At 36.9% G+C, this 24,833-nt stretch overlaps 1 protein-coding gene across 1 annotated transcript in view; it reads left to right on the top strand.

Moving 5' to 3' along the window:
• LOC134671262 (fatty acid synthase-like) overlaps positions 1–24,833 on the top strand; it is a 58,317-nt gene that overhangs the window by 9,500 nt on the left and 23,984 nt on the right. Inside the window, exons 4-5 of the mRNA XM_063529075.1 lie at positions 23,851–24,054; positions 24,385–24,501. Coding sequence (XP_063385145.1) covers positions 23,851–24,054; positions 24,385–24,501 — 321 coding nt within the window. The remainder of the gene's footprint in view (positions 1–23,850; positions 24,055–24,384; positions 24,502–24,833) is intronic.

Here is a 24,833-nt window from a genome sequence, read left to right as displayed (position 1 = left end):
TTACAGCTTATTAATTATATGCTTATCTTTTCGTAATACGTACATAAATAAGTGAACCTTAATAAAAAATAAAATAAGACTTGCAAATACTCGGCAACACTCGCCTTGCTCCCTGCGCCTGCGCGTCAAATAGTTTATGCATTTGACGCGACCCGGAGGCTCTCAGCTTGACTTATGGCAGGCGACAACATCAACCCCGAATCCTCCTTAACTAAAAATATATCCAAGGGAACTTACGTGGTCCATGTTACAAGCTAGACTCGAGTAGCAATATTCTTACCCCCGGAGTTACGCACAATGTTTCTCATCACACTTACTTGAAGAAAAACTAATTTTTAAGCGAAATTGTTCTTAAATACGGTGAAACTTCAAGCATTTTTTTTATTTATTTACACATCACAAAAACATAATACAAAGAACTTAAAACTAAGATGCGTCACGGAAACTTATTTGAGCGCCTTTTTAACATTTTTTGGCAGTGTAGGTAGGCATCGAAGGTCAACATTCTGCCACAATTGAAAATTGTGTAAAAATATTTTAAACGGCTATTAAATTAATAAAATTAAATATTTATAAGTATAAACAAAAAAATTAAATAATAAACGTCGATATTAGAAAATAAAATTTCTTTATATACCTATTGCTTTAAACAATGTATTTTACTTATAACCTACATGGTTCGTATGAATTAGTAACATAATAATTAAAAAAAGGAAGCTATTACTCCCTAGGGAGATATAGCTTTTTTACAGTTCATAACTCCCGCGGGAACAATAAGAAATAAGGTATTTTTCGAGCAAGCGCGATGAAAAAGTTATTCATCACTCATCCGCTGTCAGCTTACATCTTGTTTCCAAATGTCAGTAACACGCTCGCTACTTCGCTCTTTATAAAGCGCTCGTATAACTATTTGCGACACTATTTTTTACTTTACTTCCTATGAGCTTTTATATTTTTAAATAACACTATTTTAAAACTAGTTATGTAAATTTAAATAGGTAAAACTTTTGCTAGTTTACCTTTGAAAGTTTTAACCCTTTAACTTTTTTCTTTCTGTAAGTACAGTCGCCATTAGATATCGGAGCGTCCAAGGTGTGCACAATATCTGAACACGCGCTCTAACGCCTTGACAATAGAGGCATGCTCAGATATTAATGAGCACCTTGGCGGCTCCGATATATCTGATGGCGACTGTACAACACCACTTTTTATCGGATCAGCCTTCGAACAACACTTGATTCCGACACATCGGAAGGGAGGAGCCCAAGCGATATCTTACCGTAAAAACCGTTCTGCCATTTTTTGCGGGGGAAAACGTACACACGGTCGCACTTCTCACTTACTACATAGTCTACGTGCAAAATTCAATCTGTAATGACGACACGAGTAAATAGAAAATGAAAATGGTCTGCCACCTTGTGGCCTGGATCGGAAACATATGTGCACATGTACATTGCCTTCCTTGTATATAGTAGGCTCTGCCATCTTGTGGGCTACATCGAGAGCATAAACGACATACGCCTCGTGCCAAAAATTTGACGGCTCCTATGCTGCCCCCTATAGTTCATGCACGGGGCCTCTACGCATGAGTCACAACACGCACCGCGTTTTTGGTAACGACACGCTTACATGTCGTTTAAAGCTGAAAGCGTAACTTTAATTGTACAGTCATCAGCAATAGTATCTTACACAACTAGGGCCGCAAAAATATATAACGCGCTCTTATTGCGCTCCAAATAAGAACGTGTCACATATTTTTGCGGCCCTAGTTGTGTAAGATACTATTGCTGATGACTGTACATATGTGGACTGGTTTTGGGCGGCGAATTTTTGTTCTTAAAATAGCCTGAAAGAAAGAATAATAACTAAATAACCCTGTCGGTGAAACAGTAGGAATTTCAAACAAGCTAATAACTTACGCAATGAAATTGTTAAATCGAGTGAAACCCGATTCTTAGCCCGCCTAGTTTTACAGAGAAAACCAATTTTCTCGAGCACTAGTTCCAATTACGATAAAAAGACCTATTTACATAAAGTAGTTACACTTGTAGGGTATAAAATTATTTCATCCAATTCCCTGGGGACTTTACTTGTTGCGGGTTTCTGTCTCTATTTTAGCGGAAGCAGTTATAAAGTTGACCCAAAAATTTTTTATTAAGCTATGAGCTTCATCACATATGTTCCTTGAGTAATTCTAAGCATTTCAAGCCTGGGAGGCAATAAGAAATGTGTGTCTACTCGGATTTGTAATGGATTCAAACTTTCAACCCCTTTTTAACCCTGTTAGGGGATGAATTTTACAAAACGCTGAAATTACTTTTCCTGTCTTTTAATAATATCCCCAAATACAAAGATTCAAGTCCCACGTTCGAAAATTTTTTTGATATCCATACAAACTTTCAACTCCTTTTTCACCACCTTAGAGGATGAATTTTCAAAAACGTTGAAATTAGTTTTCTTGTATTTTAATAATATATCGTTTTACGAAGTTTCAAATTCCTAGCTTAAAATAAAACTTGAACCCCATACAAACTTTCATCCCCTTTTTAACCCCCTTAGGGGTTGAATTTCTCAAAATCGCTTCTTATCTCTTGTACACTTTATAAATGTAATCTAGTGTGCAAATTTCAACTTTCTATCTTTTGTAGTTTCGGCTCCGCGTAGCAAAAATCTCCAACCAAATTTTTCACCTTTTTACGTTTTTCTTGTAAAATTACTATGAAATTGAAAAAACAAATATCAGCAATGAATTCTACGTCTTTGGTTTATACGAAAATGATACCAAACTTGCCCTAGTACCCACCAGGATCAGAGTAGATTTTTTTTAAAGATGACGGATGGCGGCCGTCTTTGTACCCCACCCTCCCCCCCACTTCAGGCTAGAAATGCTTAGAATTACTCAAATATCAGATGTGATGAAGCTCATAGCTTAATAAAAAATTTTTGGGTCATGTATGGCAGCGTTACATAACTGACTCCAGTATTTACTCTAATGACTGGTTTAAGTAATATATTTTATACCACGTCGGTGTTTAACAAGCATACGGCCTGCCTAATGATAAACGGTCACCGTAGGCTACTTCGAGTCAAAGCATGAACTTTAATTACATCCCAAGCGAACTAGAAGTTGGCACTCATGATAGATCTCAATTCTTTTGCCTGGCGAAGTCAACAACGACGCATATTCTTAATATTGAACTTGGCTCTCATTTCACATTAAATTTTTTGATGGCATTCAGTAAAAACACCAAGAGTGCCAAAACATAGCATCTGACATAATCAAACATTTTGAAACTCAGTGCGTAGGTATTTCCGTTAGGATCCAAACAAAAGGGCGCCAAAAATCCCTTAAACTCCTTTTTTTTATTCACCGTTAAAAAGCTGTATTTTATTACCATTTTAATAAACGACCTAAAGCCAACTTGGATCCTTATTCATAATTATTTCCTTATTAGTTCCGTAGCGCACCACCTGCGCCCGACGGGTGTTGGGATCATTTTTATATTATTACGGAAAAAAGGCTTTTCGCGAACGTTTGTGAGATATAAGTACACATTGTGCTTATGTTTTTAAGCTGTGCGTGAAGTTCAAAAGGGTTTGAAATATGGCCATAAAATTAAAAAAAGGCATAATACCTATTTACTTTAGATAAGATTTACGATTACCGATTGGGACCCAATAACGGACAGCCGTTAGGACCTTAAAATTTAAAATAAATTTTCTTTACTGTTTGAATTTTTTTTTATTTGACATTACCATATGTCATTGCAAATGCCATGCAAAGTTAGCTTGGTCATCCTGTAGGAAAATGTCCTCCCTTCTAAGTTGTAACAGATGTATTGCATAATTTGTTTGCCCTCGTTTTTCTCGGAAACCTCAGTACTTTTTGTACCGAGACTGACTGAAATAGCAAGCCACGTTCGTGCGTTTCCGTGAAAATACGAAGGAAAATAATTATGCACTAGTACATCTGTACTTATATACTGGGACGTTTTAGATACATATAGCTATCGTAATTGTTAACTTGGCCGGTAACTGTATAGTGTAGTGACGGCATATCTATTGTATTCAGATTATCTATGAGTAATAGGGTCATTAACCAACTAAGTTACAACGTCATAGTTAATTATAACAACTGTATTGTTACTGTACTACTTCATTTGTTACATTGACATTCAATGTACATTTGCATTCAATTGTCCAACAATTTGCTACCCAGTAATTATAAATGCTTTCCTGGTTAAGTAGTAAAATACCTAGTTACATGCACTAATTATAATATCCGCCCATATGTCTAGCCGCCCGGACATATAAACTTGCCAATACAAATGCAATTTTGAATTGTCAAAATAAATGATTGAAATCTAAATGATTAGAATGGAACCGGAGCCCATTTTATAGGCCTCTGTGTGGCTAGTAACTAAAATGATTTTACGTAAACATCTGAAGAGCGGTATCGAAAGACAAAGCCTCTATAACAAAAATGAATAAGTATGACATTTTTATTAAGAATTTATTAAGGATTATTTCTTTCATTGACACTTTTTTCCTAAAATGTATATAGGCCAAGCAATAAGAAGATATAGAGGGAAATGCTAGGAACACAATTTTTGTCTCCGTAACTTTGTTTGGACTAGTTAGGAGATGAACATATCAAAAGTCCCCGGCCTTAGCCCCGGTGCTGGGGGGTTAGAGGGGGGGAAAGAAGGTCCCATTTTGCGGTTTTTCACTTATATCTTGGAAACTTTGCGTCTTAGCGACATGACTACTAAGACAAACCGAAAGCTGATAAAATTTGTTACAAGTTTTATTCAGTGAAGTTTTTCGATATCTTGAATAGTTTTTGAGGTATCCGCTCTTGAAAGTCTATTTAGGGCTTTCAATTTTATCTTGATTATCTACATACGTGAAGCTGCTAGGCCGTGTTTGGTATCATTTTCGTATAAATCGGGGGTGCTGAATTCATTTTTGGTATCACATTGACACCATTCTTAAGAAAAAACATATAAACTTTAAACAAATACCTTTTTTTTAAAACTCCTCTTCACGCTTAAACCGCTGAACCGATTTAATTGAAATTTCGTATACAGATATTTTGAGTCCTAAGACAGGACATAAGATACTTTTTATCTCAATAATCATCCTTTAAAGTTGTGAAATGGAGTATGGGGGGAATTCAACTTCGTCGACGAAACTGAATTCCTGAGGTTAATACTGCTTAAGATAAGGTTTGAAGTCATTTTTGGTATCATTTTCAACTAAATCACACATGTATACCATCCTAAATTTCATCTAAACCGGTTCAGCGGTTTTTGATTCCCCATACAAACTTCCACCCCACTTTTCACACCCTCAAAAGATGCTTTTGGTTATAAAAACTATCCTATGTTCCGTGTCGAGACTAAAGCTATTTCTATACCAAATTTCAACGAAATCGGTTCAGCGGTTTAAGCGTGAAGAGGGATTAAAAATATATATATTTTTTTAAATTTTGTTTTTTTTTTCGGAATAGTGTCAATGTGATACCATAAATGAATTCAGCGCCCCCGATTTATACGAAAATGATACCAAACACGGCCTAGCAGCTTCAATAATGTAGATATCAAGATAAAATTGAAAGCCCTAAATAAACTTTAAAGAGCGGATATCTCAAAAACTATTCAAGATATCAAAAAACTTGACTGATTAAAACTTGTAACAAATTTTATCAGCTTTCGGGTTGTCTTAGTAGTCATGTCGCTAAGACGCAAAGTTTCCAAGATATAAGTGAAAAACCGAAAAATGGGACCTTCTTTCGCCCCTCTACCCCCCAGCACCGGGGCTACGGCCGGGGACTTTTGATATGTTCACCTCCTAACTAGTCCAAACAAAGTTACGGAGTCAAAAATTGTGTTCCTAGCATTTCCCTCTACAACGTTTTTTGAGCATTCATTTCCTGACCTAATAGGTAATTTCCTCAAAAAATTTAAAAAACTGTGAACCGGGACATATTTCACACAAAAAAGGGGGGGACAAATTTCATTGCGTCAGGGGAAGGGGAAGGGACGCTAGTGTGCATAAAGCACCATACCCTAAGGTATCATACTACATTCATAAAAGGCTGGCTATAATTTGTGTGTCTCCCCCATACATTAGAACACAACTTAACCGAATCAAATGTGGAAACCAAGCGCGTATTTCTTTCGCATACTATGAAGACGCGAGATGATAAGAATGTTATGCCATGAAAGTTGAAGTAGCATTTAGTATAAAGACAATGTCTACAGTATCACGTTCGTGACGAATACACCTCGTTACCGAGATCTGGTCCATCCTCATCCCCCATTAGGCCTATCACAGTGTGCCCTTAACCCCGAGTATCCATCGTTATATTGATAGATGTGGCCATTTCTCCCCAGCGTCCCCAGTTACTGAGCTCGCGAAGTTACTTTTTATCTTTGATGCAACAATATAAATCTTAGATATTTGGGGAGGATGGGGTATGTGTAGATATGACAGTTGACTTAGTTTCAAAATTGTTGTTTTATTTTGTTGGTGGATTTATTTTAGATTTAGTTCGTAGATGTTTTTTTTTGTCGTAGGTATTTGACGACGTTACGTTATTTGAGGTATTTGACGTTATGTGAGTTTTTTTCCTCAAATATTGCTCAAAAGACTAGATCAAGCTATGTGTGGATTCTCTCTGGGATATCCAAATGGAATAAGAAGATCCGTGGAAGTGTTTAGCTTGACTACCCAGTTTTATGAGCAGTGATCGTACATTTTCCAGCATTTTTGGTGCAGCGGAGTGGTGTTAACGGAATTGGTATAAATAATTTCAACCCTAATGATTAATTAGCGTTAATTACTTTAATATTAACCTTAATTTACCACTTCAGTTCAAATTATCTATACCAATTTCGTTAGCACCACTCTGCTGCACCAAAAATTCTGGAAAATGTACGATGTATGTTTATGTGTATCTAAAGTTAGACCAAGACTAGCATTATAGAAGTTTTACGTTTACAATAACTAGTGCTATCAAAATCGTTGCAGAATTATCTTAATGTTCTAAGTGTTCTAACTCTAACTCTATCTATTAGTACTGCAGTAAGTACCTATTATAGGTACATTGTTCGTAGAACCAATGGCCGCTGGAACCGTAAGTTACTTCACTAAAAATTACTTACACTTACTTACACTTTTAGATGGCCCCTTTCTAAATAAATGTGATGTTCCACGGCAAAAGGTACCTTATGGCGGCTGACGCTTACGTCGCATAGCGCCGCAATAATATCGGAACGGCGTTAATAATAGCGTAAGCGCCAATTACCATAAGGTACCTTTACCCGTCGGACGTCACAAATAAAAAAAAAACAGTTTATGTGACAGCTACTTCATACAAAAATAAACTGCTATATCCGTCATTCGACGCAAGTGTTATATTCAGTAACTGAAAGCCACGTCTTTCTGGTGTCAGCTTAAAATGTAGCAGTCTTAGACCTGACCTATTTGGCAAAGCAGTGGCAATTCTGGGCAGATTACCATCAGTTACTCTTTGCGACGATTCGGACCGGTTTCGATTTGCGCTCATTTTGTTTTACGACCGTATTTTGTGTTTTATTTATGAGCCACCGACTGGATTACGGGAGAATGGAGGGAAGTGAAAATATGAACCGCCACCACTTTGCGTGCGCGAATATGAATGATTTATATATTAGGATCGTTTGCAAACCGACGGTCAATGACGGTGTGATGAAGAATGGCGTCTATGATCATATTTTAGTATCGGATGAGTTATATATTTGCGATTCTTGAAGGAAAAGCTGCACATTATCTGATTCTCACACGAATCAACTCAGAATTCATTAATGTAGAGCTAGCTGGGATGGTTGAGTATAATGATAATCGATACCTAACTTATAAGCTGATTGAAATTAATCGTGCTTCGTAGTGAAAATATTACCTAATGAAAATGTTTCCGTAATATTTTAGTTTGAATGGAATAAATCATCAAGACTTTAGTAATGGAATTAAACAAACCAATGAAGCTCTATTAGACGATGTAATCTAATAGATATGACGTTTACTTAAATTATACAAAATTAAATCACAGTCAGGTTCGCGCACTCATTGCAACCGCACACCTCTTGAGTAATTAGTAGCATATTTTTTGCGACCACAGAAACGCAGTGGTTCTCAAACTTCGCTTATATACGTGACATTATAAGTCTCACTCTGTAATTAAAATGCAGTGCGCTATTTGTGGAACCGGTGCTAGCGACCTCATTCAGTGTTCAGTTTGCAATAGGGAAATTGGGTACTGTTGTGCCGGCATTTCTGAGCAGGGCTACCGTAAACTTGGGCCAGATCGCAGAGCAGGATGGAAGTGTCATTCCTGCAAGAGGGAGGCTTCGCCCAGTCTATGCAAGCCTACGGATTTGGACACCATTATGAGCGAGCTGCGAGGCCTGAAACAACAACTTGTGTGTCTCCCAGGGCTCGTGCATGATGTTGGTGAATTGCGGACTGAGCTGACCGAGATCAAAACATCTTGTGATTTTGTTTCTGCCAAACTGGATGATTATTCTTCGAGCTTGACTGACGTGCAACGGAGAGTCTCGGAGCTAGAAGCTTCTCAAGAAAAGGTCGTGCTTCTAACAAGTGAAGTTTCTAATTTAAGAAATGAGCTTGCTCGTAGTGAGCAACTTCAGCGCGCAAATAATGTGGAGATAAAAGGGGTTCCACTAAAAAAAAATGAGAATCTTTATTCAATTATGGATAGCATATGCGCAGCAGTTGGTCATTCAGTGGACAAAAGGAATATCGATTATATATCTAGGGTCCCTATGCACGGCTCAAACGAGAAGCTAATAATAGTTCGTTTCAATAACCGCTACGTAAAAGAAGACCTCATAGCCTCGGCAAGATTGAAGAAGAAGCTCACAGCGGAAGATATCGGGTTCCAGGGCAGCACTCATAATATATATTTGAATGATCACCTGACTTCGGAAAATAAGAAACTACTTACCAATACAAAAAAAACCCTTAAGGCTAAAGGTTATGAGTATATTTGGGTCAAATATTGTAAAATTCATGTCCGTAAAAATGATAGTTCAAAAATTACTGTTATAAATAACGAGTGCGATTTAAACAAGTTACTCTAGTTTGTTGTTTATTAAAGTTATTGTGGTCGAATTTAATGTTAATGTTACCTACTTTGTTTTTACTCCGGGTGCACGTAAGTTTGAGTACCGCAGTACGGACCACCCGGGTCGACCGCTCCTATTGTTTACTGCACGGGCTTATCACTAAGTGCATTGGTTGTTACGCATTTTCGAGCCGCTCACTTAAATGTAATGATCTCGTTTTGTCGCATTTGTTACACTTTATGTTAATGATCTTGCTCTCTCGCACTCATAGCATTGATTTTATGTTCTGTTTTGGATGGTGTTTGCGCGCTCGCTTATTTTATAAGTTGCTATTCTCCTTGTACCTACCTACTTATTTTTATACGATTCGCAATTATTTCATGTGTTTTAATCTACAATTATTCTATTTTAGTTTTATGTTATTCCATTCGATAGCTCGACAGTAGGAAGGACTTATCCTACTATTTATTATCAAAACGTACGGGGCCTTCGTTCGAAAACTTTAACATTTTACCGTAATCTTAGTAGGGAAGTTTATGACATAATTATCTTGACCGAGACGTGGTTAGTGGATGGGATCCTAGATTCTGAATTATTTGATGACCACTACGTTGTATGGCGGCGGGATCGTGATCTTGCTTTAACGGGTCAAACCCGAGGTGGAGGTGTGCTAATTGCTACTCGTAGGCAGTTGACAGTAACACCGCAGCCAACTTACCAGTCTTCTGCTGAGGACTTATGGGTCACTTTAACACTTAATGACGGTAACAAACATTCAGTCAAACTTCATATTTGTGTATTATACCTGTGTAAGCAATCTCAGGGCCACTCTTTCTCGCAGCAGTTATCCAATTTTTTGGGCCGTTTAGGTGATAACATTTTAAGTAATCCTAACGATAAGTTTTTAGTAGTCGGTGACTTCAACATGAGTAATATTTTATGGACGCCCCGGGATTCCTCGTTAGTTCCGTCTAATTACGTAAGTAGTGATGAATGCAGTTTAGTAGATGATTTGTTTACACACGGTCTTTGCCAGTATAATGACGTCTTAAATAATTTCGGGAAGCTGTTGGATCTCGTTCTATCGAACGATGTTGTAAGTGTGTGCGAATGTCTGAATCCATTGGTACCGATTGACCCGTACCACAAAGCTTTAGTAATTGAGGTTAATTTCACTTTTATTGACTTGTTGCGATCCGACTCTCGCGTGAAATATTTTTATAACAAGGGTGACTACGCGTCCATAAATAGTGAATTTTCATCCATAAACTGGGAGGCGGAGTTTTCTACGCGTTCGTTAGTTAATTCTCTCAATTTCTTTTACGAAAACTATGAACGACTGAGGCACAAATTTGTTCCAAGTAAAAAAATTAAAGTTGATTCGTTTCCATCGTGGTTCTCACGTCCTTTGAAATATGCTATTAAGGAAAAATTTAAATATTTGAAAAAATATAAAAAATATAGGAATAAATCTGATTTGGTATCGTTTACTGTACAGCGGGACAGAGTACGAAGGCTGGAGCAACAGTGTTTTACTAATTATATTTGTAATGTCGAGAGTAATATATGTAAAAACCCTAAACATTTCTGGTCATTTGTCAAATCGCGGTCTAAATCACATGGCATACCAAATAGTTTAAATTATGATGGTGACTTAGTTAACACTGGACCAGATATATGCAGGGCTTTTTCAGATTATTTCTTATCGTCTTTTTCAACATCAAATTCCAATAACACTGTTCCTAATCCTAGTAATGTTGTTAATTCTACAGCTATCTTGACGCGTATTGGTGTAAGCTCTGGTATAGTCAGAAACATGCTACTTAAACTAGACCCGTCTAAGTCAGCTGGCCCCGATGATCTACCTGCCCAGTTCCTGATAAATTGTGCTGATAGCTTGGCGGTTCCCATTTCCTTGTTATTTAAGCGCTCACTCGCAGAGGGTATTGTCCCGCCATTGTGGAAGTCGGCCTTCATCACACCAGTACATAAAAAAGGACCTAAAACTGACATCAAAAATTATAGACCTATTTCCAAATTATGTATACTATCGAAAGTTTTAGAAAAAATTGTATATAACCAAGTCTATTCTTCCTTGAAAAGTTCTTTTAGCCCGAACCAACATGGCTTTTTGCAGCGCAGATCGACAGTATCCAACCTTGTCCTTCTGATGAATGAGTATGTTACTGGTGCGATGGATAATGGCACCCAGGTTGATGTCATTTACACGGATTACAGCAAGGCTTTTGATCGTATTGACCATGCTATCCTGATATCCAAGTTGTATGACATCGGAATCTGTGGCGACTTACTGAGATGGTTCTCTTCTTATATCGACAATAGGTCCCAGGCAGTTGTGCTGAATAATTACATCTCAGGGTGGGTGACTATTCCTAGTGGCGTCCCCCAGGGTTCACTGCTCGGACCACTGCTTTTTAACATTTTTATTAACGACATCAGTAAGTGCTTCATACATTCTAAACTACTCTGTTTTGCTGATGACATGAAGATCTTTGGGAAAGTGAATACGACCTATGACTCACTGCTGATTCAATCTGACCTCACGCGACTCGACGAATATTGTTTAAATAATAAATTAGATTTGAATCCATCGAAATGTTCCTTCCTGACATTTTCGCGTAGACATAACATAATTCCTACCACATATAAACTCAAAGGCCAATTATTGAATAAGGTCCAATCTATGAGAGATTTGGGAGTGGTACATGATTTTAAACTTCTATTTGATACTCATATTGACGGTATTGTAAGTAGTGCCCTGAAAACGCTAGGCTTTATAATGCGCAGTTCCATTTATTTTACTCAGGCTAAAACACTTAAAATCTTGTTTTGCTCTCTAGTTCGAAGTAAACTTGAATACGCATCCCAAATCTGGAACCCCTGCTATAATACGTACATAGATAGGATAGAACGTGTGCAGAAAAAGTTTCTAAAGTATTTGAGCCATAAACTTAAGTGCCCCTCTAATCGAACTGATTACTTAGTTACTTGTAGGAAACAGCATCTGGTACCATTATTCGAACGACGTGAAATTGCGGATGTTATATTCCTCCTTAAAATCATAACTGGTGAAATAGATTGCCCGGAATTGCTCCAGCAGATCTCATTCGTAACCCCTTCTCGGTTAAAAAGACACTTTCCTCCTATCTCATTAAAGCGAACATCATCCAACTACAGACGTAATAGTTTTCTTAACCGTGCGAGCCGTAATTTGAATAAGCTAACGAAAGAGCTTGACATTGATATATTTAATTGCGACATTCCCTCCGTGAGGCGTAAATTGACGGAAATGTGTTTCAATTAGGCACTTTTTATTTATCTCGTAAGTGAGTGCTTTGTATATGTAGTATCTAAGTTATAACATAACACTTTATTTTGTTCTTAGTTTTTCAGTTTTTTTTTTCTTTGTTTTTACACTATTTAATTGGTGTCCTGTCACCGGTAGTAGGCTTTGATTATGTAAGCGAATGTTGTTAGTTTTGGTTTGAGTCTTATCTCTTTCATGTGTGCGATGTGTGTGTGTGTGTGTGTGTGATGCGTGTTACTTAAGTATATGTTTTTACTACATATCTATTTGCGAGTTCCTGTAATTGGCTCTATATATCTATTTATGATTCCATTGTCATTTAGTTAGCTGTTGGATCTCCTTATGTAAATAAATAAATAAATAAATAAATAAATAAATTAATTAAACAAAATGTATAATCACAAATCTGAAATAATACATTAGGTTAACCAAACCGGGATTTCTCAACAATGAACATATTTAACAAACTATTAAAGAAAATGTCCAAGTAAATCACAACATATTATATTATCTCGTTGTAAAAATACAACTAAGATCTAATATAAGTAACTAGTAAACTAATTGTTAACTAGGTACGTACCTATAAAGATTTAATTTTGTCACGACACAATCCCGAAAAGATCAAACAAGTCCAAAACTTCCTAATTCCAGTTAGTAAGTACCGCAATCAAATACGAGTATAAGTCGCATGCGTATACCGGGTGTGGCCTGTAACACGAGCAAATAATTAAAACATAGATTGTACTCCTCAAACGGTGACACTTTTGTTCAACAACTTTTAAAAATTATGAAGTATTTAGACTTGCTATTTTTCATACAAAATAAATATTATCTTCAATGGACGCCATCGCCATGCCATATCATATGTGATTGACGTTGCTTGTCATACCTTAAACATAACAAAATATGCAATACATTGCGTGTTAAAATAAACTTTAAAGTGTATTAAAAATCAAACCACCAGTTATTTTTAAAAGTTGCTGAAGAAATGTTGGTCCGTATAAGGAGTACAGCCTACAGTTAAATTTTTTGCTCGTATTACAGTCCGCACCCGGTATACCAAGGTACCGAAAAACCGCGATTCTATTTTATAATTACGCGAACCGAACTGCGGAAGTTTTAGCATTCATGTTAGTGCTCCAGTGAGAATCTAATTAGAACTTGCTCGGTATGTTAAATTGGCTTCCAGTGTACGGATGTAATTTAAGCTTTGGTGGAGATAAAAATGGTTTTGTGATTTGCGTGGAAAACGCAATTTTCATTTGGTGCACATTTTCTCCATCTAAGCTAAAGGCATAAAAATAAAATAGGACAGTTTATGTAAACTTTATATAAACAGCTATATTCATTGTTTTGTTTTCATCCTGATGCAACCTGTCTTTAAAGTAGCGTATATAATAGTACGACGACTATTTGATTTGATTCTCTAATTTTGTGTGTACCGTATAATGGGGTGAGTAGGGAGAAAACTGACGTTCAAACCTCGATAAAATTTTATTTTTACATATGTAAACTGAATGGTATATATAATAAATGTCCCGGACGTTTGTAGGTTTTTTAAGTTTTTTTATGACTTTGGATAGTTCCATTTCATAACTTTACCGATAAACACAAAATCCCTCCTCACCCCGTAGTACCTCGTAGTTGGGGTGAGATGGGATTTCATACAAAGGTGATTTTGGAACATTGTTGGATCGTTTTTTTTTCCTAAGAATATCGATATAGTTCCATTTGTAATACGAATACATTATTTAGGTAGCAGTAGCCTTTAAAAACTATCTCACCCCCTGGCATCACTTCTCTCCCCATTCATAACCCAACTCTTCACGCAATCTCTACTCACCCCATTTTACGGCACTTACCGAAAAATCGCGATTCTATTTTATAATTACGCGAACCGAACTGCGGAAGTTTTAGCATTCATGTTAGTGTTCGAGTGAGAATCTAATTAGAACTTGCTCGGTATGTTAAATTGGCTTCCAGTGTACGGATGTAATTTAAGCTTTGGTGGAGATAAAAATGGTTTCGTGATTTGCGTGGAAAACGCAATTTTCATTGGGTGCACATTTTCTCTATCTAAGCTAAAGCAGGCCTATGGAACTCTCCGCGCGAGCTCGGATTTATACCTACGAATCTGCTCCCGTTCACGGTAGAAAAGCAAGCCAGTTGGTTACCACACGCGCTCACGTACGCACGTCACCGCGCGCCGCACTGTCAATTTTTTCGATAGTTACAAGCTACGTAGTAGGTACCTACCTACTATTGAATTTCTTTAATTAAACATGTAATGTTTATTATTTACTAGCTGTTGCCCGCGACTTCGTCCGCGTGGAATCTTATCTTCAACATTTTACATCTTTAGTACCTATAATTTTCATATCCAAGCAATGTTGAAATTAAGTACTTTTCTTTTTTAGCAAGTTGTATGAAGTTTTAAGTCAAGTGGATTTTGATGTTGGTTGCTGAAATTACTTTTCTTGTATTCTCATAATAGGTACCTATGCCCTTATACAAAGATTCAAGCTCCGCACTCTCAAAATATCTGATCTCCATACAAACTTTCAACCCCTTTCTCACCACCTTGGGGGATGATTTTCAAAAATGCTTGAATTAGTTTTCATGTTTTTTTAATTTAATACCTTATTTTTGCAAAAAGTTCAAGTTCCTAGCTTAAAATTAAATTTACACCCCAAGACTAACTTTCATCCCCTTTTTAACCCCCTTAGGGGTTGAATTTCCAAGAACGTTGCAATTACTTTTTTTGGTAATCGGCTATTATGCCTTTCTAAGAATTTTAAAAGCATTAGTAATGGATTCAAACTTTGAAACCCATTTTAACCCTGTTAGGGGATGAATTTTACAAAACGCTGAAATTACTTTTATTGTCTTTTAATAGTATCCCCAAATGCAAAGATTCAAGTCCCGCGCTCGAAAAAATGTTTGATATCCATACAAACTTTCAACCCCTTTTTCACCACCTTAGGGGATGAATTTTCAAAAACGCTGTAATAAGTTTTCTTGTATTTTAATAATATATATTTTAACGAAGTTTCAAATTCCTAGCTCAAAAGAAAACTTTAACCTCATACAAACTTTCATCCCCTTTTTAACCCGGTTAGGGGATGAATATTACAAAACACTGAAATTACTTTTATTGTCTTCTAATAATATCCCCAAATACAAAGATTCAAGTCCCGCGCTCAAAAAAATTTTTGATATCCATACAAACTTTCAACCCCTTTTTCACCACCTTGGGGGATGAATTTTCTAAAACGCTGTAATTAGTTTTCTTGTATTTGAATTTGATACTTTTTTACCAAGTTTCAAGTTCCTAGCTTAAAATAAAATTTGCACCCGAAGACGAACTTTCGTCCCCTTTTTAACCCCCTTAGGGGTTGAATTTCCAAAAACTTTGCAATTACTTTTTTTTGTAATTGGCTTTTATGCCTTTCCAAGAAATTTCAAAGCATTTGTAATGGATTAAAATTTTCAACCCCTTTTTAACCCTGTTAGGGGATGAATTTTACAAAACGCTGAAATGACTTGTCTTTTCCTGTCTTCTAATAGTATCCCTAAATACAAAGATTCAAGTCCACCACTCGAAATAATTTTTGATATCCATACAAACTTTCAACCCCTTTTTCACCACCTTAGGGGATGAATTTTAAAAAACGCTGAAATTAGTTTTCTTGTATTTTAATAATATATCTTTTTACGAAGTTTCAAATTCCTAGCTTAAAAGAAAACTTTAACCCCATACAAACTTTCATCCCCTTTTTAACCCCCTTAGGGGTTGAATTTCTCAAAATCGCTTCTTATCTCTTGTACACTTTATAAATGCAATCTGGTGTGCAAATTTCAACTTTCTGGCTTTTGTAGTTTCGGCTCTGCGTTGATGAATCAGTCAGTCAGGACACTTGCATTTATATATGTATATAGATGACAAATGTATAGTTTTAGATATCTATCTATCTGAAATAGGTAGCAAATTTTAAATTTATTTTGGTAAATGTTTATTTTAACGACAGTAAGTTAACTTTGCACCGGAAAGTGCCTACTAATTTTTGCTCTGGTTAACTTATAATTAATTACCTGTATTCATGGGGTTTCTATTATTATTCTTTATTGTGTAACATTAATCTCTTTCTGGTTTGAAATTACACGAAGTTTTAAAACTAATTCTTGTTGGGATTATTGCGCGGTTTATAAAACGGCGTAAACAATGCGGTCACTGCAGGGACATATGACCTTTTAAAACACTAACGCATAATTGGAATATTAGGTATAATTCTGTGGCCCTAGTGAATAAGGGTACAAGTCTCAGGCAGCGCAGGAGCAAACGGGTGTAAGTTCCATGTAACACTTATGCCCTTTTACACCTATTCTGTGCGAGACTTGTACCCTTTTTCACTAGGGCCACAGAATTTAAGATGTAGCTTTCCTTTTATTTCACTCCGTTGTTTAAGTAGATATTTATTTATCATTTCTAAGCGTCAGCAACCCTAGCGTTGTGCCGGTGCGCGCGGTGCGGGGAGCGGCGCGTTGAAGGCCACTCCATTGTATTTTTGTGTAGGTATCAAAACGGTAGGTATTTGCGTTTTGTTTGAGAGATAAGTATCTGTTCGTAAGAACTATTATATAATCTGTGGCTAAAGCACAGAATAAATAATAATACTAGGTACAGAAGATTCACTCTCTAAAAAAAACGCGTGTGTTACGATTAGGACAGATATGAACGCTAGGTGGCAACAGCGCCACGCGCGGCTTATGGCTAGCCACCAAAATTGGTGTGGGACGGATGTACTTGTTGCGAAGCGATGAAATCGCGGAGTGAGCCACGCCTGGCTAAAGACATAAAATAAAATGGGACAGTTTCTATAAACAGCTGTATTCATTGTTCTGTTTTCACCCTGATGCAATATGTCTTTAAAGTAGCGTAAAATACGACGACTATTTGGTTTGATTTCTAATTTTGTGTGTGCATAATTCCAATGTAAATTAGTGGATAGTCAGTAAAGTGATACGTAAAATATGTGTTTATGACACATATTTCACGTGTATCATGTACCTAATCAAAATCCTGTATATTTGGTATCGTCTTGGGTCGTCCCATTCGTTTTTCGTCAAGTTCTTAAATTAGCCCTATTCTACTGTCGTCACTCATTCTACATTGAAAGCCACCGACGATTGTAACGAATGTAGAATGAGTGACGAAAGCAGAATAGGGCTAATTTAAGAACTTGACGAAAAACGAATTTGACGACCCAAGACGATACCGTATTTGTCACAAGTTATTACACTCGTATTTCGTGGCGACTAATAATATCATTCATTTTCCCAGAGTATTGACGTTTATACTGTATCGTAATTATTTAATTAGAACCAAATTGAAAAACTTGTGAAATTACTCCAGCATTTAAATCATGTTTAAGCTTACTAGTTGTTGTTAGTGGCTTAAAGAGTGAAGTTCATTGTGTAACACCTTAAAATTTCCGTGTGTAGCGTTTTTTGTAAGTTACACGGTCCATAAGGTCCATTGTTACATGTGTCTCACAATTAATTTCTGCATCTGCGTTTTTTTTTTCAACAGAACTTTCTGTAAATAACTATTCTGTGTTCCTGTGTATTTGATGGTGACTAGTATGGTTCATTGTTCTCGTGTTGCCGTTCGTACTTTATAATTTATATATTAACTTTTATATTCCGAGCTCATTCAAAACACGGCCAGGGAGGTGATTTTTGAATTTCGAGCGCTCGATTTCGCGACTTGAAAATCGGTGTGAAACGGCAAAATGCTATTTTTGAAATATGCGCGATAGAAATTGGGAATCTAGTGGTATTGACTGTTCGTTATCATTTATTGTAGTAGAATTTAAATGCCTAGTAAAGATATTATTAAAGGGAGAACACGAAATCGAGCGAACAAAATTCAAAAATCGGCTCCCAGACCAGCTTGGCTAAAACTGGCTTTTGGTGAAAGACTCGATTTTAATGTACTGCTTGTGACGTTGCATTTTAATATAACTTTTGTTATTAACAACGCTAAATAAATTCATTAAAAAGTTAAGGTACCTAGTTGTTAAGCAACAATGCCAAATACTGCAACGAAAATTGCTACATTTTGTAATGTGTTGGGAATTGGGAAAGTTTGACTTCATGGCACAATTTGGCATAGTATATTTTATAAATAGGTGACATTGTATGTAATTATAAAATACCCATGCTAGCTGACGTTTATCTGACATGGCTATTTTTACGTTACGTTACGTACGGCAGACTATTTTGTACAGAAAACTACAGGCAAGGCGTCTCCATTTGGTTATATCCTCCAAGTATCAATAGGTAGATGAAAACCGTATAAAGTTGTTAATACCTTTATAATTATATGATGAGCTTCGCTGTCGCGGACTAGTGTTAAGCTAGCGCTGATTTAAGAGGTCATCAACGTGCACACTAGCGCCACTGCTAAATAATCGTGATTATTTAAATTTAACGAAAGATTTTCAAAAAAGGGCCGATATGTGCTGTATTTTGTATTTAAGTACCATTTGAATACTGCAGACTAGTTTTTATGCTGCTGAATTCGTCAATTTATGTGTCCAAAGTTAAAACGGCCGTTTTGTTTTGAGTTCATATATGGACTACTCCAGCGACGTATAAACTAGTCTGATGTATTTAAAAGGTACTTAAATACAAAATACAGTACGTAGCGGCCCCCTTTTTTGAACATCTTTCGTTAAATTTAAATAATCACGATTTTTTTGCAGTGGCGCTAGTGTGCACGTTGATGGGCTCTTAATCGTTTCAGCAAAGGCACACGTGGCTGACAAGACATGACTCGCGAATGAATAATTAAAAGGCACCAGCCGTGATTAAAGCCCCACAAAGGGACGAATGTTTGCTTTCACGAATTTCATCACATTCTCTTTTTACCATTTTGTTGTTAGTGAATTAAGGGTAATTGAATTTTGAGCAGCTACCTTTAAAAATACATCCAGAGTGTTACGTTTATGTATTCGAAATATGGCAGGTGAATAAAAAAAACTAACCCGCGGGTATTTTTTAATTTATTAAAAAAACAGGACAAGCGCGAGTCAGACTTGCCTACCGAGGGTTCCGCACTTTTTAGTATTTGTTGTTACAGCGGCAACAGAAATACAGTCGTCACGGTTGCCTGGTGACAGACAGTCGGACAGTAGAGTCTTAGTAATAGGGTCCCGTTTTTACCCTTTGGGTACGGAACCCTAAAAATGTCCGCCGCTACCTTACCATAATACCTTCGTCTCAACCTTGTAAAAGAGACATCAGAATTGAGAAGTGTGAGTAGGAATTATTAGGTTAATAAATAAAAAAACAATGATATTTAGTAGTAAGATTTCCATTTAGCTGCAAAATTGTATAACCAGTTTATCATTGAAAATGGAAACATTAGTTATCTTTTATGTAATTTTGCAGCTCGCTATGCATACATAGATAATTCTACTAGCATTGTCCTGGTTTAGAACCCGATATAATATGTCTTGATAAACCCAAATCTAACCCCTTTAAAAATCTTTTTGGGAACAAACATACAATACCGTAACATCTGTGTGTATTCCGAGCGCGATTTCCGAAGAATCTAACCCCAATTTTCCTCCACGCAACGTAGACTAGTTGCACGTAATCCCTTCTTTAGCTCGCAAATCCTAGGAACAACCGTAACAGTAAAACAGGACATGAGCGCAGCAGTATACCTACCTACAAATAAAAATGGCAGAAATTCATTCATGTTTACAATCCACACCAAAATCAATTCGAAACCCAAATGCTCGTTCAAACAACTAACTCTATTACAAATAATCGACAATAACATGCACACTAACAGAGTAACTAATTTAAAAGCCATCCAAGCGGACGAACGCTGCGAACCGACCGTGAATAAATATTCAGCTGGTGTTGCTATTGCCAAAGCAAATACAGGCGAGTCAAAAGCCCAGGCTATTCAGTGCTCTGTGACCTCAAGATTTATAGCAATTATGTTTAATCAAAGACCACATTTATTCTGGTTTGTATAAGCCTTTGCGATTGGAATTGCCGACTCACACATCCTGCATAATGCGTGTCGACATGATTTTTTAAGCCCCAAGCCGCTGCATTATTCCACCGGTGATCAGTTGTTGTCGGGTTTCGACTATAGCTTATAAATGCACTGTTTATTTATTTTATTTTTATTTTATTTATTAGGAAAACTTACAGCTTGAGTAACAAGTTAGGTAATAACATAGAAACAGTAAGCCAATTACAAGTTTCCACAGGTAGAAACTGTATAAAGTATATAGCGTGCGAACTTACAAATTTAATAAATAATACTTACTTACAATTATATTTTGCTTAACATGGAGAATAGACTTACACAGTGGACGAGAAGAACAAAAGAGAAATACTAATATATTAAAAAAAAAAACGACAGAAGTAGGTACATAAGTGTTAACAGTGGGAGAAGTCTTGGCTCATTAGTTTGCGTATAGAACTAAAGCTGTCACAGAACAGATCGATGAAATCATGATGTTTGCAAAGCTGATTGAAAGACCTAGAAGCTCTTAGAAGAAAGGAGTTTTTCCTGTATTTACTACGAACAAAGGGAATATGGAACGTTTTTTTGGTGCGACAAGGTATGCGTGAGGGGACTGAGAGCATCAATTTCGCTAATAGATCAGGACAGTCTACATAGTTCTGAGCAATTTTCATAATGTAAATTACGTCAGATATATTACGCCGGATATAGAGAGGTAGAAGATGAAGTTTGGTACAATGCTGATTATAACTTTGTTTTGGAATTTTGAATTTAAATCTCAGAAAACGAATAAACTTTTTTTGGATTCTTTCAATTTTTGAAGTATAGATGTCATAACAGGGGTTCCAAACCTGAGAGGCATATTCTAGATGGCTTCTTACAAATGCACAGTAGACAATTTTAATTGATTTTAATCTTTTGAGGTTCTTGCACGATCTTAAGATAAAACCAAGTGCCTTAAATGCTTTATTCACTATTGAATCAACGTGCCGATCAAAGATCAACTTATTGTCCATTACAACACCCAAGTCTCTTATTTCACTACACTTGGAAATAACCTCATTTTTTAACATATAGTTAGAATTGAAAACATTACGCTTCCGAGTAAAGGAGATGGTGAAACATTTGGACACATTTATATCTAGTTTATTGATAGCGCAATAATTATCTAGTCTACAAAGATCTTCTTGAAGGTAAGTAGCGTCAAGGGTGTTATTGACTACTCGGAAGACTTTCATATCATCCGCAAATAAAAGAATATTTGAGTGTTTAAAGCATTGGGAAATATCATGTATAAAGATGGTGAATAATAATGGTCCAAGAAGAGATCCCTGGGGCACTCCTGAAGGGATTTCCACCCACGATGATGAGAATCCGTTCAAGACAACCGCTTGAGATCTGTTCAATACATAAGAGGAGAACCATCGAAAGAGGTCACCTCTTATACCTACTGATAAAAGTTTTTGTAATAGCAAATTATGGTCGATGCGATCGAACGCCTTACTGTAATCTGTGTACACAGCATCGACTTGGTCTCCACTATCCAGGCTGTTTGACAGGTAATCATTAAATAATATAAGGTTGGAATCAGTAGATCTTTGTTTAAGAAAACCGTGTTGAAAGGGACAGAATACATGTTTAAGAGAGGCATACACCTGGTTATAAACCACGCGCTCAAGTAATTTGGCTACAAGACACAACTTGGATATCGGTCGATAATTCGCAACATTACTCCTATTCCCTTTTTTGTGAATAGGTGTAACGAAAGCAGACTTCCATAAGCGCGGCATGACTCCCTCTGACAGTGATCTATTAAAAAGTATAGCTAGCGGATACGAGATGCTTTCAGAGCAATTTACAAGGAAAACAGCTGGAAGATGATCAGGCCCGGCGGATTTGCTAAGGTCTAGACTTTTAAGAAGTTTCATAACATGGTCAGGCTGGACTTCGATGGACGCAATATCAGCAATAACAGAAGTTGCTGGCTCATCAAGCGGGTAAGACTGAGAACCAGGTGAAGCATTATTGGTTAAGAAAGTAGAGTGAAAATAGTCGCTGAATAAGTTGCTAATGCCTTCACCAGTGTCCGAGGTAGAGCCAGAGTAAGACATCGAGGCAGGAAAAGAGGATCCCTTGTTATTATTTTTCAAAAAAGACCAGAAATAACGCGGATTGGTTTTTAGCGAGTCTTCAACTTGATTTATGTATTTGGAATAGCACTCTTGTTCGAGTAGCTTGACCCTATCTCTAAGTAATTCAAAAGTATACTTGTCTGAGAGGTTATTGTAAGTCTTAAACTTTTTGAAATACTTATACTTCTCCTTTATTACCCGTATAAGCCCGCGACTGAACCAGTGTGGGTAATTACCATTATTACCGTTTTTTTTAGGCACGTACTTATCTCGCAAATCATATATAGTGTTGTAAAAACAATTGACCGCCTCTTCGACGTCACCTGAGCCTAAAACCGCGGGCCAGTCGTAAGCCCGCAAATCTCTGTTAATTGAAGAATAGTCAGCGCGATAAAATGAAAATATGGTACGCTTAGCGGTAGTAAGTTGTTGGAGTTCCACAAAAGACATGGTTATGCATAATGCTTTATGGTACGGGTCCTCGGGAACTAGTGGGTCGATACACGGTGATACCGAAACATAGTCATTTGAGAATACTAAGTCAAGAATGCCTCCGTGAACATTTTTAATTGAACAAAATTGCTGCAGATTGCAAAAACTGAAGGTATCCAGAAAATAACTTATATGGTCGCCGGAGGCATTCGATGGTTCTAACCCAGATTCAGATTCAGACCACTCTATGCAACTCATATTAAAATCACCGAGTATGAGGAATTTATCGGCCTGATAATTGTTTACTATTGACTCAACCTGGTCGCAAAAATTACCTAACTAATTATATTCTGAAAACTTTATTGTAGCTGACTTGACAGCCCTAATGTTTTATTTGAGAACCATATAAATTAGGCGCTTCAGCGCGTTTCCAGTTGCCTTGTCAGATTAGACTGCTAAAATTTGTATTTTTTCAAGCAGCAGAAAAAGAGCCAGCGATCGAGTAGGTACACTGTTATTGATTGGCAAATCGATAGTTTTGATCGTAATGTGCTCAATCGGGTTAGGACAAACGAATTTCATTGGCATTTTAGATTTAACATATGGTTGCGAAACTAGAAAACTGCATACTTAGACACAATATCAATTTATTTATTTATAAAGTGGCCATGCAATTTTGCAGCAGTGTGTAAATTACTTTGACCGATTAATCCATAGCGACCACTTCAATTCCTACTTCCAATGTGGCTAATGAAGTCTTTGTCTTAATTTCAGATGCAACAAGGCCATGTACGCCAACCGCATCTCCTATTGGATCGACGGCAAAGGCCCCTCCTTCGCCCTGGACTTGGCCTGCGCGAGCTCTATGGCATGCCTCGAACATGCCTACAGGAGTATCAGTACTGGGGAGTGCGATGCGGCTATCGTTGGAGGCTGTAATCTGTGCATGCACCCTAATGTTTGCCTTAATTTAAAAAGGTTCGTCTTGGGTGAATTTTATGGCTCCTCTACACGATGGGCCAACGCCGGCCACTCCAAGGGACGCATTTATGCGCTAGAGGGAACAAGTGATATTGCTATCTCATTCTACCGCATGGCTGCGTCCCTTGGAGTGGCCGTCGTTGGCCCATCGTGTAGAGGAACCATTAGGCGTTTTTGCTGACATAAGCATTTCTGTCTTGGCTGGACGGTTGATGGCTGTTTCAGTATCAGGGCGCGCGTATTAATGTCACACTCCTTTCCTTTGTTACCTGCCTTTAAAATTGTATTAAGTATTTATAATATTTTAACAGGCACATTTATTTCCAGAGCCGGTTTTTTGTGCCTGGATGGAAAGACAAAATGTTTCGATAAAAACGGTGACGGCTACGTGAGGTCTGATTCCATCAACGTGCTGTTTTTACAACGAGCTAAAGACGCTAAGAGGTAAGTTGGTTTTGTTTTGTAATATCGGGAGCTCGAAAACAATGCAAAAGGTAATCACGATTCATATATCCTGGTCGATATAAGTCTAGTGAAACTAACCGTGAATAATTTAACATTGTGAAGTCGGTTTCATATTAATTTTGCATATTATAATGGAACGGTATTCAAATTTTATAATCAGCCTTTAGGGTTCTGATATTGATACGTTCGCTGATACTAAGTAAGTACTTAAATTGGTGTGAGCAAAATGCACAACCAGATGTGTTTTATCTTGATTAGGTATCTCTACTGCACTTATTATTGGTGCGCATGTACTAGTAAATTAAATTTAA

This window comes from Cydia fagiglandana, chromosome 15, assembly GCF_963556715.1.
Source record: "Cydia fagiglandana chromosome 15, ilCydFagi1.1, whole genome shotgun sequence".
Lineage (NCBI taxonomy): Eukaryota > Metazoa > Arthropoda > Insecta > Lepidoptera > Tortricidae > Cydia > Cydia fagiglandana.
This window is presented reverse-complemented; position numbering and strand designations above follow the sequence as displayed.